General features: G+C 45.1%; 1 protein-coding gene across 1 annotated transcript; it reads right to left on the bottom strand.

Moving 5' to 3' along the window:
• Positions 1-2,472: 2,472 nt before the first annotated feature.
• On the bottom strand, positions 2,473-3,450 carry LOC102455007 (olfactory receptor 6F1-like). Its single transcript, XM_075912143.2, has one exon. It carries the CDS (start codon positions 3,448-3,450, stop codon positions 2,473-2,475), a length of 978 nt encoding a protein of 325 aa, XP_075768258.1.
• Between the last annotated feature and the right edge of the window lie 13,676 nt (positions 3,451-17,126).

Raw genomic sequence — 17,126 nt, forward strand, 5'->3', positions numbered from 1 at the left:
TGGGTTCTGAGAGCAGAGGTCATGTTATTTATCCCATACTTAGTTCTCAGCTAGCAAGGATAGGGAGTTGAGGCTGAAGAAGACCATCTGATAAAGAACCCCTGGTATTTTCACCAGAAGGGTTCATGGCTTGCCTAGAGGAATACAAATTTAACCCCTTCAGTCCTACATATGGCTTTTATGTGACATAACCCTGGTCCTTTCTCCTGCCACCACCTATGGCTGCATCATTTACTTTTTCCTATCAGTATTACTAAAGTGAAACCTGCTGAAAATCAGGGTCCACAAAATGTGACATTTTTGATGGCCTTTTCTGAAAATATTCTGCTTGTTTGTGTGAACCTCATGCATTATTTTGGTCCAAAAGATTTATTCAGGTGGATACCTGAAGCCCCCAGCAATGCATCCCCCTCTCTCTCTCTGCACCCCACATGTGCCTGCATCCAAGAAAAGTAAAAGGGAGTTGTCAAACTGATTTCAGGGAAGCAGTGGGCACCTAACCGGTCAAACAGAGAGCAGGGGAATCACAATATAGTCTCAAACACACACTGACCAAAAATTTGCTGGAAGTCCACAAACACCACTGAGTCTCATTGAGATTTTATTTTCTTTCTTTTTTTTCTGTCCAACATCAGTGGCAAATATCATCTTGAACCTAGTGCATTTCTGTCAGGGGGAAAAGAGGCCCACGTGATATCGTCTAGGCAGATTTGCAAAGTCGCCTGGAGTATTTGCTCATTTCCTGTTCATTTTCACTCAAACTTTTCTTATTTATGTGATTGAGAGAGGAATTCCGGTCTCACGAACTTTGAAAACTCTTAGGTTTACATTTCCTCTAGCTGTCGAGACATTAACATTGGTATGCGCATTGACACAGATATAGATATTTATTGTTGCCTTGATCCAGCAAAGCTGTATGACATGGCATCAAATGTCATACGGCAGGACACAGAAATTCCCGACACTCTGCAGATTCTCAGTTTAGGTCTCTGCAACTGCAGAGCTACAGAGCACACAGCTCAATGAACGTCCTTCCCTCACTGTGGAATCAATGTTTCACTTAATTGTCAGAGGCATAATTGAAAATCGACTATGCTAAGCAGTGGATCATGAAGTTTAATAAGGACAAATGCAAAGTGCTCCACTTAGGAAGGAACAATCAGTCTCACACATGCAGAATGGGAAGTGACTATGTAGGAAGGAGTCCTGCAGACCGCAAGCTAAATATGAGTCAGCAGTGTGATGCTATTACAAAAAAAAAGCAAACATGATTCTGGGATGCATTAGCAGGAGTGTTGTGAGTGAGACACGAGAAGTCATTCTTCTGCTCTACTCTGCATTGATTAGGCCTCATTTGGAGTATTGTGTCTTGTTCCGGGCACCACTTTGCAAAGAAGATGTGAAGAAATTGGAGATTCAATGAGTTTTTATTCCTTATTTAGTATTTTGTTCACACTTTGGTGGTAAAATATTTGAATAGGTATAGTGCATTTGGGTGTTGAGTAAGGGAGGCTCATGTGACACTGTCAAGGGTGTGATTTGCAACGTCACCTACAGTATCTCTACATTGCATGGTTATTTTGGGATAAGGTATGGCTTGAAATAGTGAGTTATTTCAAAATTTGGCGATGCGTAGACGTGCCAAATTTCAAATAACCTTTTTCAAAATAGTTGTGAAATAAGACATGCAATTTGTGTACGGCAAATTGCATTTCTTATTTCGAGTTTAGGGTGCTGTGTAGAGGCATCCCTAGTGATTTTGGGTGCTTATTATCTCTTTATTTAAATTCATTCATTGCATTCAGTTTGAGTCAGGGAGGTAAATCAGGTTTTATCAGCTTTGAACGTTTTGGCCAGACATCTGTTGACATTCTATATAATGAAACTGATTTCAGTATTGAAAGAGATTTCGCTATTTTAGTGTTCCCTGGGCCTTAAATAGATGTATGAATGGGCAGGAAATTTCACATGGAAGGTGACTGAGACCCCCCCCCAATTCACCACAAACTCTATTTTTTGGGTTTTTTCCCCAGCTACAGATCTGCACAGAATAATAATCAGTCCAAGTTCTCCATTCACTTTGGCTGCAACATTACTCATCTATTTTTGAGACACCCAATTGATAACAAAAGGGCCTAAGAAGTGAAGAATGAACACCCTGGACTTCAAATGGGGTGGAAAAGACTCAAAACTATGGAAAAGTTGTTGTGCACCCTGCATAAATTTGGCTGTAAAGTTCGTTCATGTACAACTCAAGCAGAGTACTTTACTGAGATGTATATCGTAAAACAAGCCCTGTTTTCATAAAGAATATCTTTTATGATATAAAGTGTTTTACAGAGAAATGTATGAAAGATAATTCTCCAAAAGATGGGGGAGAAGACACAGAGAGAGAGAGAAAGGAAACTTTTCAAGGAATGAAATGGGTCCGTATCTAAGAAATTATATTACTTGATCTCTATTTTACTCGTGCTAAAATGTGTCCCGGAACTCTCTATGTCCGTTTCCATAAGCAACCAGTTTCTGAACAGCTTTTCTCAAGGACTCCCTGAGCTCCTTGTTTCTCAGGCTGTAGATGACGGGGTTCATCAAGGGAGTCAATACGATGTAGAAGACAGATAATATTTTGTGCAGGGCTTTGGACGTGCTGGCTGTGGGAACCACATAGACAGTGATCACACCCACGTAGAAAACCGTCAGCACCATGAGGTGGGAGGAGCAGGTGGAAAAGGCCTTTTGCCTCCCGGTGCTGGAAGGGATCCTCAGGATGGAGGTGATGATACACACGTAGGACGTTAGGGTCAGTAGACAGGGCACAAGTGCCCCTATGGCAGCAACAATAGTTGTCACTAGTTCCACAGTGCGAGTGTCATCACAGGACAGCTTGATCATGGGTGAAAAGTCACAGAAGAAATGGTCAATTTCTCTGGAACCACAGAACGTTAATTGCCACAAGAAACTATTTGCGAGGGTAACAACCAGAAAGCCACCTATCCAGGACGCTGCCACCATGTGGCCACACACCCGGCCATTCATCAGAGCAGCATAACGGAGGGGGTGGCAGATTGCTAGATACCGATCATATGACATGGCCGTGAGAAGAAAAGTTTCTGTAGTTGACAGGCCGCCAAAAAAATATAATTGCATGATGCAGCCCTGAACGGAAACGGTCCTTTCCCCAGTCAGGAGCCCGTCCAGCAGCCTGGGCAGGAAGACGGAAGTGTAACAGATCTCCAGGAAAGACAAGCACCCCAGAAAGAAGTACATGGGGGTGTGAAGGTTGTGATCAGACACAACTAGCGCAATGATGAGGAGGTTCCCAGCCACAATCACAATGTATATCACTAGAAACACCAGGAAGAGGAGGGGCTGCAGTTCCGAGCCAATCCCAAATCCTAAAATGATGAATTCCATGATTGGCGTTTGGTTCCTTCCTTCTGCTTTCTCCATGGTATGTGTCTAGAAAAAGAAAACCGTTAAATATTGATGGGCGCACATGGTCAGGTTGTGCTGGCACAAATCTCCAACCACAGCAGCTCTCCACTGCAAAAATAAAGTTGTCCAGAAATGGAGGAAAAATTGTCTCATTGAGAGGTAGAGCTTCCAATAGGGTTGAACCAAGAGCATGGAACCCAACCGAATTACAGAAATGTCCCTTCTAGCTTCTTAAACATGAAATAGTGGCGAGGAGTCCTGTGGCACCTTATAGACTAACTGAAGTGTTGGAGCATAAGCTTTCGTGGGCAAAGACCCACTTCGTCAGATGCATAACATGCATGACATGCATCTGACGAAGTGGGTCTTTTCCCACGAAAGCTTATGCTCCAACACTTCAGTTAGTCTATAAGGTGCCACAGGACTCCTCGCCGCTTTTGCAGATTCAGACTAACACGGCTACCCCTCCGATACTTAAACATGAAATAGAATCCTAGAATCCCAGGGCTGGCAGAGACCTCAGGAGTCATTGAGTCCAGCCCCCTGCCCAAAGCAGGACCGATCCAACTCAATCATCCCAGCCAGGGCTTGGTCAAGCCGGAACTTAAAACACCTCTAGGGATGGAGATGCCACCCCCTCCCTAGGGAACCCATCCCAGTGCTTCCCCACCCTCCTAGGGAAATTGTCTTTCCTGATATCCAATCTAGACCTCCCCACTGAAACGTGAGATTTGTTCTGCCATCTGCCACCACTATGAACAGCCTTTCTCCATACTCTTTGGAACCTCCCTTTAAGGGAGTTAAAGGCTGCTATCAAATCCCCCCTCACTCTTCTCTTCTGCAGACAAAACAAACCCAAATCCCTCAGCCTCTCCTCATAGGTCATGTGCTCCAGCACCCGAATCATTTTGGTTGCCCTCCACTGGACCCTCTCCAATGCATCCACACCCTTTCTGTAATGAGTGGCCCAGAACTGGACACAATATTCCAGATGTGGCCTCACCAGAGCCGAATAAAGGGGAATAATCACTTCTGTGGATCTGCTGGCAGTGCTCCTCCGAATGCAACCTAATATGCCATTAGTCTTCTTGGCTACTAGGCCGCACTTTTCACTCATATTCAGCTTCTCATCCATTGTTACGCTGGGATTTTGGCGTCCCTTTATCATATCTGCATCACATCAACTAATGTAGAAACATAACCAAAGGTAACTGTTTGGAAATGAGAGCTATTCAGCCTTTACACACGGCTGTGTTTCCCTCCAGTTAGGAGGGACTCAGAAAGGGTATGTCTACACTACCCTCCTAGTTCGAACTAGGAGGGTAATGTATGCATACCGCACATGCTAATGAAGCCCGGGACTTGAATTTCCCGGGCTTCATTAGCATAAGTGGGGAGCCGCCATTTTTAAATCCCCGCTGCTTCGAACCCCGTGTAGCGCGGCTACACGGGGCTCGAACTAGGTAGTTCGGACTAGGGTGCCTATTCCGAACTACCGTTACTCCTCGTGAAACGACGTGTACCGGTAGTTCGGAATAGGCACCCTAGTCCGAACTACCTAGTTCGAGCCCCGTGTAGCCGCGCTACACGGGGTTCGAAGCAGCGGGGATTGAAAAATGGCGGCTCCCCGCTTATGCTAATGAAGCCCGGGAAATTCAAATCCCGGGCTTCATTAGCAAGTGCGGTATGCATACATTACCCCGCTAGTTCGAACTAGCGGGGTAGTGTAGACATACCCAAATAGCTTTGTCGTATCTGTGTGATAGCTGCAAATCTAGAATAACTCCATGGAAAATGAAAGATATTTTGAGTTTGATCCTAATCCTGCTGTCTTTCACAGCTTGGGCAGATGTACATGCACGAGATCTGATGGAGAGAGGAGAATAAAATTAGCAGTAAGAATATGACAACACAGACAGTGGTGTGGGAATCTGTGCACTCAGATGGGTTTGGCGCTGGGCAATTACACTTCTATCTCTTAGCCCTATGGCTCACTCAAAGTGAATGAGTGTTGCTTTAGCAGAACAGGGATTTCACAGCCCAGATGCAGCACACACATGTCCCAATAAAACATACACTGATACATTTAATTACTGATACACTTAACCCCACTGAATTACTGGGAGTTACAGTGGATGAGAAGCTGGATATAAGTCAATAGGGCACCATTGTAGCCACGAGGGCATTAGGAGGAGCATTGCCAGCAGATCTAGAGAAGTGTTTATTCCCCTTTCTTCAGCACTAGTGAGGCCACACCTGGAGTATTGTGGCCAGTTCTGGGCCCTGCATTATAGAAAGGATGTGGATGAATTGTAGAGGGTACAGCAGAGGGCGAACAAAATTATGAGGATGCTGGAGATATGACCATCGAGGAGAGGCTGAGGGATTTGGGCTTGTTTAGTCTGAAGAAGAGAAGAGGGAGGGGGGATTTGAAAGCAGCCTTCAACTTCCTGAAGGGGGGTTCCAAAGAGGCTGGGGAGAGGCTGTTTTCAGTGGGGGCAGATGGCAGAATGAGGAGCAATGCTCTCACATTGCAGTGGGGGAGGTCTAAGTTGGATATTAGGAAAAATTATTTCCCTAGGAGGGTGGTGAAGCACTGGGATGGGTTCCCTAGGGTGGCGGTGGAGTCTCCATCCCTAAAGGGTTTGAAGTCCCGGCTTGACAAAGCCCTGGATGGGATGATTGAGTTGGGGTTGGTCCTGCTTTGGGCAGGGTGCTGGACTCAATGACTCTTGAGGTCTCTTCCAGCCCTAGGAACCTATAATTCTGTGAATGTGTATCCAGCTACCCTTTATCATAGTAACAGCATCTGACAGATGCAGTTGAGAAACAGACATTGACATAAACATCCTGCAAATGCAGACCACAGGCTCTTGTCTCATCTCACATACTCCAAGATAACTCACACCCACCTCATGTGGTTTCACACAAACCCAACAGAGATCGGAAAACAACAAATAGTTTGGTAGCGCTTTACAGACTAACAAAACATGGAGATTAGTTAACATGTTTTGTTAAGTATCAGAGGGGTAGTCTTGTTAGTCTGAATCTGCATAAATAAAGAGAAGTCCTGTGGCACCTTATAGACTAAGAGTACATCTAGACTACACCCCTCTTTCGACAGAGGGATGTAAATTAGACACTTAGAAATGTCAAATGAAGCTGGGCTTCATTTGCATAATCGCATCATGGCGCTTTTTCAAAAAAGTGCTATTTTGAAAGTAAAATTGCAGTCTTGATGCAGTTCTTTCAAAAATAGAAGCCTTTTTTGAAGGATCGTGTAAACCTCAAAAAATGAATCTGTAATGAGCCACAGGACTTCCTCTTGTTTATGCATATTTTGTTAGTCTTTAAAGTGCTACCAGACTATTTCTTGTTTTTTAAGTTACTTCTGTACAGACTAACTCGGCTACTCCCTAAAGCCATGGAAATTAATGTCTCTCCTGCTTGGTCATTTCTCCTTTCATGTCAGTTGGGGGGCGGGATTTGAAATTATTGCCTAGCGAATAGTTAGGATTTCATTTTAGAAAGAGCAACAGTAGTCCAAGGACAGCCTTATTGCTAATCTGCAAGGGGAAATCATGGTACCCATCCTTCTGGGCTTTGGTGAAAGGGAGAGGTGCTTCTTTTCCATGGCATGAGTTGCGTTTCCTCTAAGCAGCTTATTAAGTATCACACATTGGTTTTAAGTGATTATAAGGGACAACAAACAGATTGGTGCTGATTAACTAGTTAATAAACAAAAAATGCAAACAAAGCTCAATGCACTAATTAGACTGATGGTGAATTAGAGGTTTCTCACCCTGATTGAGGAGACCTGAGGTATGGCAGATTCTCAAGGTGCGAGTGTCAGCCGACGGTCAGGGCAGTGTGTGTGTGTGTGTGACACCCAAGTCGTTAACTGCTAAGACACGAGGTCTCGTCGCAGCGGGCAACCTAGGAGGCTGAAGGGTACCCCGAAAGTTTAACGTCCGTGTCTTTACTGCTAGGACTGGGGTCCCGTCGCAGAGGGCAGCCAGCAGGCCGACAGACGCCCCTTTATTTATAGGAAGAGCTTATTACACCTCAGATTTTAGCTGCTAGGATACAGAATCCCTTCGCAGCGGGCAGTCTAGGAAAGACTGAGAGATGCCCCAACGGATCTGTCACCTGGGAGTGGCACAATCCAAACACCCATGCTCTTTCTATACCTGTCCCTTACGACCGGCTGAAGTTCTTTTAAATTGTGCTTGGTTCTGTTACAGCAACTGAAGGAGTCAGGTTAAAGCTTAAACAGTTACAGGTTTATTAAAGAAGCTTATAAATCATATGGTTACAATGGCTATTGCTCTATTTCTTAACTGCTAGCAAATATAGATCTTAAAAATGGTTACAAAGAAAGTAAAGATAGAAAATAGAAATAATGGTACCAAGTGACAGCTTAATCTTTAAAGCACTCTAACACTATGTATATATATACTTAAACAAAGGACCACATCCAGGTACAATTTTTACCCCCTTCTGTGCCTCTCGACTCCAGCGGGTCAGGCCAGGGTCGGTCCCTCAATTCCTCGGAAAGACGAATACGAGGTGGGCGTCCCCTATGGAACCTCGGGAGGCCAAACACCAAACCCGACCAGCAGATAGGTGGTAGATTGATGCTCAGAGTAAGTGTGCTGCTGGACCCATCTTTATACCCCTGGGGGCCCGTATTCTCTTTCTTATCTTAAAATGCCAAATTGTACTGGTCCGTTTTGTGGTGCCAGTTCTTACAAGGGAGTTTCAAATAATTTACATTTGTAAGAGAGGAAGACAGCTAAATTAGGAGTGCTGGATATTCTTTGCTGGGCCGGAAATTCCTCCCCCCGCGGACGGCTGTGTGTTCGTATCAATATGGGTTAAGTCAAGGGCACGCCTCTGCAGCCTCTTGGTCAGCGATTAGTTTGACCACCCTCTTATCTCTGCTTACAGTTGTCCATGGTCACTGAGCCAGTATATCTAAACCTCCTGCTCCAAGTTTTCAAAGATCATGCTGTTTTTACTGCATGCTTTCAAGCAGACAAAGATGGATGTTAAAATGGGGATTCATGTCTGGCTATGGCGAGTTGCATTTGCTTTGCAGCTTAGGGTTCTCAGGTTTCCAGACAAAGGCTAGAAATCCCATCAGCCACTGTCCAGCACTTACTCCAGTTACGTCTTTTCTCCTCAGCTATTTCCAAGCGTCTTCTTGTGTGGGGAGTGAAGAAGAACGGAGGAGATCCCTCCCTGAGTTATATAGCTTTCGCATGGGGTGGGGATGTTTTGTTTCAAACCGTGGTTCCCAGCCCTGTTTGTGGAAACATTCAGAAATCCCAAGATAGAGTCCACCAACATGAGGTGTCTTCACCTGCTCTTGTAAAGTCAGAGCAATTATTAGTTACAGAATCTCTGGAGAGTTCTCAAGGAGTCTCACCAGGTGGGAAATAAACATCTCACAAGGCCCATTGTGTTCCCTACAGGTTCATTATCCGGAATAGCCCCTTCCTAACCAGCTATCAAGACTGAACAGACCTTTCCTAATGGAAGGTACCTGGGTGTAACCACATTTGAAATATAGCTACTGGCTCCATATGCATAACAGCAGATACAAAACTGATGCATGTGTAACCCACACACCCAGGGTATGTCTAGACTACATGCCTCTGCCGACAGAGGCATGTAAATTAGACATACGAACATAGTCAAAGAAGTGGGGATTTAAATATCCCCAGCTTCATTAAAATAAAAATGGCCGCCACATTGTGCCGGCTCAGCTGATTGACGGCACAACACGGCAGACAAGACACGGATTGATCAACAAGAGAAGCCTTTGTTGACCGATCCCTTCTGCCTCGTGAAACGAGGTTTACAGGATCGGTCAACAAAGTCTTTCATTGTTGACCGATCCGCGTCTTGACTGCCGCATTGTGCCGATGATCAGCTGAGCCGGCACAACACAGAGGCCATTTTTATTTTAATGAAGCCAGGTATATTTAAATCCCCACTTCACTGACTATGTCGGAATGTCTAATTTGCATGCCTCTGTCGGCAGAGGTATGTAGTCTAGACATACTGCTAGTGTGGTTCACTGACCAACCCAAGTGGCACCTTGACCATAGGAACAGCTAAGACCAAAATATGTCTACAGCAGCAGCTGGGAGCCAGCTGACTTCTAGCTCAGAGGGCAGAGGCTCTTATATTCTGCTTCAGAGTCCCCTGGTTCAAATCTGCACTGTGGTGATTTCACATGCATTCAAAGAGGATAATTCTATTCACCCAATTGTAACTTTTCCAATGCCCCCTTACAAAACCCATCTTGCAAGAAATGCATCATAATTATTGTTGGAAATAAAGTCTGGACACTCTGGCTGTGGAGCAAACAAGCAAGAGGATTTATTACACACAGCACTGTTGAAATGTCACTTAGCTGGTTAGACTGGTGAACACTGCCAAGCGAAATATTGCAATAGATTAAATAGGGAGCTGATGGGCAGAGGGGAAACAACTGGATAGGTTCTAGCAGCAAGACGAAATGAGCACATAAGCCAATAAGCTAGGAAATGTTACATAGCATCTCTGTCCATTGTCAATACAACACCTTATCTCTAGTACAGATGGTTTTCCTTAACAAGCTAAATAAGCCAACATAAATAAAGCGGACAATCTTATGGCAACTTGTGTCCAATTGAGTTATGATGCGTCTACGGAGGAGATGGTGGTGCTTCGCACTGGCATGATCCGTGGGTTCGTAGCCCTTTTATCTAGCATTAAAGCAAAATTAGAGAAGTTGCTTGGTACCAGTCTGCGTATTATCTGAGCTGGTGCACCCCATGGAATATAGTTGCCACAGCAGCCATGCCGGTTCCAAGGTCCCTCCACTCATGCTAACAACATTTCGTTGGGTTTATAGGCCTACTCCAGACTTTAGAATGGGTGGTGGAGCCTTAGTGAAATACCATGGGTTGCCTCGGACAATTTTATCCTACAATTATGCTAAAACCATAACACTATGAAGAACATGGTGAGCTAGGTCATGCCATACTCCTTTCAGGGAACGAACAAGCAATTGTATTCTTCCTTAAATGCTGGATATCTGAAGAGGCATTTTTCTTTGCTAAACAAGTGTGTAAATAATCCATTTCAGGGAAGGAGCAGGGTATAGCTCTATATTCCCTTTCACTCTGCTTTATTGCCAACTGCTCCTCGACCCTTCCCATAGATTTTCTACGATAAGATGAAAGTCTTTGCACTGCACTTGGTTTTCTAGAGGCCACATTTGGAGTATTGCATCCAGCTCTGGGCTCCTTTTTGGAAGTGGATGCATTGGAGAGGGTCCAGTGGAGGGCAATCAAAGTGATTGTGGGGCTGGAGCACATGATCTACGAGGAGAGGCCAAGGGATTTGGGTTTGTTTAGTCTGCAGAAGAGAAGAGTGAGGGGGGATTTGAGAGCAGCCTGCAACTCCCTGAAGGGGGGTTCCAAAGAGGCTGGAGAGAGGCTGTTCTCAGTGGGGGTAGATGGCAGAACAAGGATCAATGGTCTCAAGTTACAGTGGGGGAGGTCTAGGTTGGATTGTTGGAAAACTATTTCCCTAGGAGGGTGGGGAAGCGCTGGGATGGGTTCCCTACAGAGGTGGTGGAATTTCCATCCCTAGAGGTTTTGAAGTCCTGGTTTCACAAAGTTCTAACTGGGATGACTGAGTTGGGGGTTGGTCCTGTTTGAACAGGGGGTTGGATTTGATCACTCCTGAGGTCTCTTCCCACCCTGTGATTCTAAGTTAATTAATTAGAAAAGATAGATTGTAAGTGACAATACATGATAGAAAACAGATAAAAACAGATTACCAGCAAAGAAACATGAACACAAACTGAGCTGAATGCACTAGTAATGTTGACTATTAATGAGCATTTTCTCACCCCCAACTGATCACATCTGCAGTCTGGGGCAATCTCAAGACACAACTTGCCTTTGCTTTGCAGATTGTGCTTCTCAGGATCCAGTCAGAAGCTCTGAGGTCTCTTATAACCCTAATCTCCTATGATTCTATAATTATAGGTCAAGAAATATATGAGAAAAGTCAGTGATACATTTCAGATTTACTGGTTCTGACATATCTTAACAGCAAGACTCTGTTAGTTCTCTTAAATTATCTTTATAACTAATTACATTTGGGGAAATTAACGAGTTCTCTGTCCCTCTCTCTCTTTCTGTGCATTTGTTTATATCATTCTATTGCTATATTTCTTCCTTTTTTCTCCAGCTATCCATTTTCTCCTTAGGCACATTCTTCATTTTTGCAAAAAACAAACAAACACACCTGTCTTATTTTTCTTTGAGTTTAATTTTTGCTTTGCTTGTATTTCTTCCTTGGATTTGGACTCTGATCTCGCGTGTGCATATGTTCGTCCACATAGAGTGGATGAAATATACCCGTAGGGGTGCATCTATACTATGTACAAAGGGTGTAATTCTCTGCTCCACTAAAGCAACGCTGGTTTGATTGAGCTCTGGTGGTCAAAATAGTAGTGTAAGATCAGCAGCACGGACTAGCTGTCCCAGCCCTAAGCCTATCTGGGCTCTTTGTATGTGCACAGGTGTGTATCCCAGGCCGCTGCCTGTGTTCTCATATTCTCACAGCTAATTTTATCCTGCTAGCTTGATCAAAGCTAGAGCATGTGTGTCCACCTAAGCGTGGAAACTCATTTCCTGACAGCAGGGGAGACACACCCACTGTGATAGAGTGGGGATTGTATTCAACTTGGCATGTTGCATGTGAGTTCTACTGCCCTGTAGTAACGCCATGTGAGTGCTTCACTTTCCAGGGGCACTGCGCCTCGACGGGGGTGGGAATTTCAGGTGTGACTCCCACTAAGGGAAATTATCTCAGCCTAGGACATCCACAATGGCAGAGGCCCTTTGCAATCTGAGCCTGGAAGGGGATGCAGCTAGCTGACACCTTGGGAATTGGTCCAGGCTGATTTGGGAGGTGTAGGGGAGGGTTAACTCTCCCCCCACCCCAGAGATGGATCGTACTGGCTGCTTCTGACAAGTCTGTTCTATGCTGTGTCCCTGTTGCCTAATAACCCTTCTGTTCTACCGGCCAGCTGAGAGTCACGGCTGGCTGCCAACGGGGGTGCACGGCCTAGTGACTCCCTCATGCTCTTGGTACCACCCGTCTTTCAATGGTAAATACCTTTCAGCTCCAATCTATTGATTTTTGTTAGGTCTGCACGATTTATCACTATGACATGTGGGCAGGGGCGGCCCGTGAGCCTAGGCAGAGTCGGCAGTCGCCTTGGGCACTGCTGGCCCGGGGCACCCGATGATGATGTCATGGGGTGCCCGGGCGCCCAATGATTACGTTATGGCCATTGATGGCTGTGGAGGTGGGGGTGCCGATCGCGCCTTCCGCCTGGGGTGCCAGCTGCTGCAGCTGGCCTTGGGCAGGAATTGGTCCTGCCTAGAGCAGGGGGCTGGACTTGATGGCCTTCTAAGGTCTCTTCCAGTTCTATGATTCTATGATTTATTTAACAATAAAGAACGTTTAAGGGAGATAGATGGTGAATTTCGTATAATTCAACAGGGTCCCGGGCTCCTGCTCTCCTATACTGGAAGCTGGACCACTTAACCCTAGGAGTCTTCTTTTGTCTACTGGTGACATCTGGAGAGAGATGCGGCGGCATGAGGTACCTGCTCCAGATTTCTGCGTCCCCCCCTGCCATCCCTTCCCTTGGTGGCAGGTTCCCCATGTATGGAGAGAAACCCCTGTGCTTGTCGGCTTTCCGCCAGCAAGGAGACCTGACCCATAGCCCAGCCTACAGACAGTCCTGGACTTTGAACTCTGTGGACTGTTTGTGTATAGACTGCTGGCCCGACCTCACGCCAGGCCTGAGACCGAAAACCTGTTCTACTTACCTGTTCGTGTGCTGCCCTGCCCTGAACAAGGGCCCGACCTCTCTATAACTCCTATTCGGCCTGCAGCCAGGCTTGAGGTCCTGAACTTGGGCAGCTTATAGTAAGTCTACGTGGCCTCCCACTGACAGGAACTGTACAGTTGGGTAATTTGGTCTCTTGACCCTGTTTGGTAACGAGCCATTGTAATGAAGTGTTTTGCTTCATTACAATTCATCCACGCCGACTAACGCTTCCTTGGTGGCAGTGGAATTAAAGAGAGAATGGTAATGGGGACACGGGTTCGGACACCTCATCAGATCAATTCCTCCCCAAGAATAAACATCCCATCACCAGCCAGCCCCCCTACGGTATAGCTTGTCCTTCCATAAGTAGGGACAAAATAACGGTCAAACCATTCTTTAGCGCACGATGGCTCAGATGCAACTTCGAGGAACAAGGCAGATTAAAAGACCTTTAGAAAAGTCCTTTATAATTTGGGCTTGATTTGTCTGCAGAAGAGGCAAAGGCCTGGCTGGGATGATTGAGTTGGGGTTGGTCCTGCCAACCCTGGGATTCAAGGATTCTATGCTTGGGGATAGGATCTGTGTACCCATGCCCACTCCCCAAATTCAGTCACTGTCTGCATTCACATTTTAGAAGACAGCCATCCACCTCCTGCTTTCCCCTGCCACATCCCCAGCAGATACCCTCACACTCTGGGAGAAGGAACCCTTCCTTTTTTGAGCAGACACCAGAACAATGGGAGCAAACTAGACCATAAGGTATCGACAGAGAATAGAAAATGTAGGTGCCCAACTCCTTTTGACACTCCCTTGGGTTCCTTTTAAAATCACAGCCAATGCCAACAGGGGTATAAAATATTGTTCATGTGGCGGCTTAGGGGTCTTTGTGGGCTGTATTTTGAGCTCCAAGTGCAGAGAGCAAACTGATCTGGGAGCTTTGGCAAAGAATTTTGTAACTAGGGAGCATTTCATTTTCATCTTTCTAAGGAACAGAATTTACATTTGTCCCTTTCTCTGTTATTCTAGCAGATCCACGCATCTAATTCATCTGGAGAATAGAGCTCTCTGTTGAAATCACAAGTACTGCCTTCGATAATTGCTTTCATAAATAAGACATTCCCTTGTTTCTATGATCTGGCTTTCGGGTGAACGGCTCTCCTGCCTCTGTTATCTTCCCTTTGGAATCAGTTGTTTTCCGTGACTCACCCTCTGAGGTTAATAAGAAGAGTTTCCTTGTTCCATTGTGCCTTTCTAAAAATAAATATGAAATTTCCACTATGCAATAATTTCATATTCCCAACAGCAGAAATATCCAGAGAGGTGACCTCATCCCCTATGGAGGTGAAATGACCAATCAGGAGAGACGCTCATTGTTTTACATAAGAACATAAGAACGGCCATAGGACCATTCAGCCCATTATCCTGTCTGCTGACAGTGGCCAATTCCAGGTGCCCTAGAGGGAGGTAATGGCCAAGCAATCTCTCTCCTGCCATCCATCTCCACCCTCTGACAAACAGAGGCTGGGGACCCCATTCCTTACCCATCCTGGCTAATCGCCATTCATGGACTTAATCTCCATGAATGTATCTAGTTCTTTTTTAAACCCTGTTAAAGTCCTAGCCTGCACAACCTCCTCAGGCAAGGAGTTCCCCAGGTTGACAGTGTGCTGTGTGAAGAAGAACTTCCTTTTATTTGTTTTAAACCTGCTGCCTATTAATTTCATTAGGCGGCCCCTACTTCTTATATTACGGGAACAAGCTTTTCCTTATTTGCTTTCTCCTCACCACTCGTGGTTTTATAGACCTCTATCATATCCCCCCTTAGTCTCCTCTTTTCTAAGATGAAAAGTCCTAGTCTCTTTAATCTCCCCTCATATGGGACCCGTTCCAAACCCCTCATCGTTTTTGTTGCCCTTCTCTGAACCTTTTCCAATGCCAATAGATCTTTCTTGAGATGAGGAGACCACATCTGTATGCAGTATTCAAGATGTGAGCGTACCACTTTTAAAAGAGAATAACAGCAACAGACACCCAGAAACACTGTGCCATACAGACATGCAGGCAGGAATCCAACACTCATTTTCCTGAGACAACGGGACAGAATCCACAGTAGTAGCGCTTGGAAAATGTAGCGCCAAGATTCCAGTCTTGCCTCAGGAAATCTGAAGGAAGGGCTCGAATCAGCGTGACACTGTAAAAAGAACATCAGCAGAAAAGGTAAATCAGCAGAGTTAAAATAAATTTCCTCTCGCCTATTCCCAGCCTCTGGTAAACAGAGGCTAGCAACACCATCGCTGCCCATCCCAGCTGATAGTCATTGATGGACCTGCCCTGCATGGGTTTATGTAGTTTATTTGCTCCTTGTGTGTTTCATTTTTCACCACAAAACCGTTTTCCCTCTCAGACATGAGTTTTATTGCCTGTAACGTTTTTGTAAAAAAAATTATTTCTCGTGTGTGGGTGGGGGGAGGGGAGAGAAGGGGCAGTGGGGAGGTGGTTCTAGATTTCCATTTTTTTCTGCTCCGGATTAAATTGCACCAGTATCAATGTGCCATTGTCACTCCCAGGGTGGGCAGAGTCAAAGGGACGTCTCATACATCAGTGGATGAAGTGGTCAAAGGATGGGTTATATCGAGGTGTGTGCAGGGGGAAAATAAGCAAGAGGTTTCAGAGGGCTGGTTCTGACACCTTTGTTTTAACAGCAGAAATCTGCTACCTCTCTTTCACATGGCTGTATTTTTTAAGTTCACAATATTATTTGGAGAAATAAGCAGTCTCTCATTTTCTCTCGGTCTTCTCATTCTATCTTTAAATTTTTGTCTTCTTCAGGGTTTTTTTTTCTTCTCTATACACCTTTATTTTCCTTCCCTCTTATTTGTCTCCTGATGATTTTTTCTTTTTAATTTCACATACCCATTTTTAAAAATAAAAGATTGGATTCTAATGTGAGTTGCCTTTCTGTAAATCCACACGAGACTGATGACATTTTTCCAGCTGTAACTCAGATCCAATTAACAGCCTGTAGTGTACGTTTAGTTTTTGTGATGTGTCTTCTAAGCTGCATCTATCAAACGGTGGAAACTTTTCCTTGCCTCTGCTGTGGCAGAGGACAGATGGAGAGACCTTCCCACAATCCACAGCCTCATTGGCGTTACGCTGTGTATGTATATTGCAGCTGGGCACTGTAATTCTGGGCAGTGACAGGGCCAAATACATTGACCTAGCCTGCTAAAAGACTAGCTGCCTTTGCACAATTCCCATTGGAGAGGCAAGGTACATACACATGTGGATATCTCATCTACTGTCCATGCTGTTGGGTTTTCCCTGTTAATTTTATCCTGCTAGCTTGATCAAAGGTCTATCCAGCCTTGGCATTATGCCTCCAAATGCAGAGTAGACGAGCCATGGTGGGTCTTCAAATCTCTCTCATTTCCCAACAACTCATTATTTGTTACATCTTCTGCGTTTATTGCCATGACACTGGTATGAGAATCCTGCCCTTGAAATCTTCACTGAAAGTTCAAGCGATGTTGAGGGAGTCAGATGGGACATTTCTCTAATCCATTGGGGTTCCAAGCCCTTGGTTCAACGTTATTGGAAGGTCCATCTCTTAATGAGATACGTCTTCGTTAGTTTATGGGCAACATCATTTTCCCATTGGTGAGACACAGAGCAGCGAGGCTCCCCACGCCAGGTCTTTGCCAGAGTAAGTGACACAAGATCCCAGCTGGGGGCACCCCATCAATATTTAATGGTTCTCTTTTCTTAGACCCATATT

This window comes from Pelodiscus sinensis, chromosome 30 (genome assembly GCF_052426305.1).
Source record: "Pelodiscus sinensis isolate ZL-2025 chromosome 30, ASM5242630v1, whole genome shotgun sequence".
Classification (NCBI taxonomy): domain Eukaryota; kingdom Metazoa; phylum Chordata; order Testudines; family Trionychidae; genus Pelodiscus; species Pelodiscus sinensis.

What these genes read in the sequence shown, in the direction of transcription:
- LOC102455007 (XM_075912143.2), bottom strand. Translation starts at nt 3,450, where the DNA reads ATGGAGAAAGCAGAAGGAAGGAACCAAACGCCAATCATGGAATTCATC.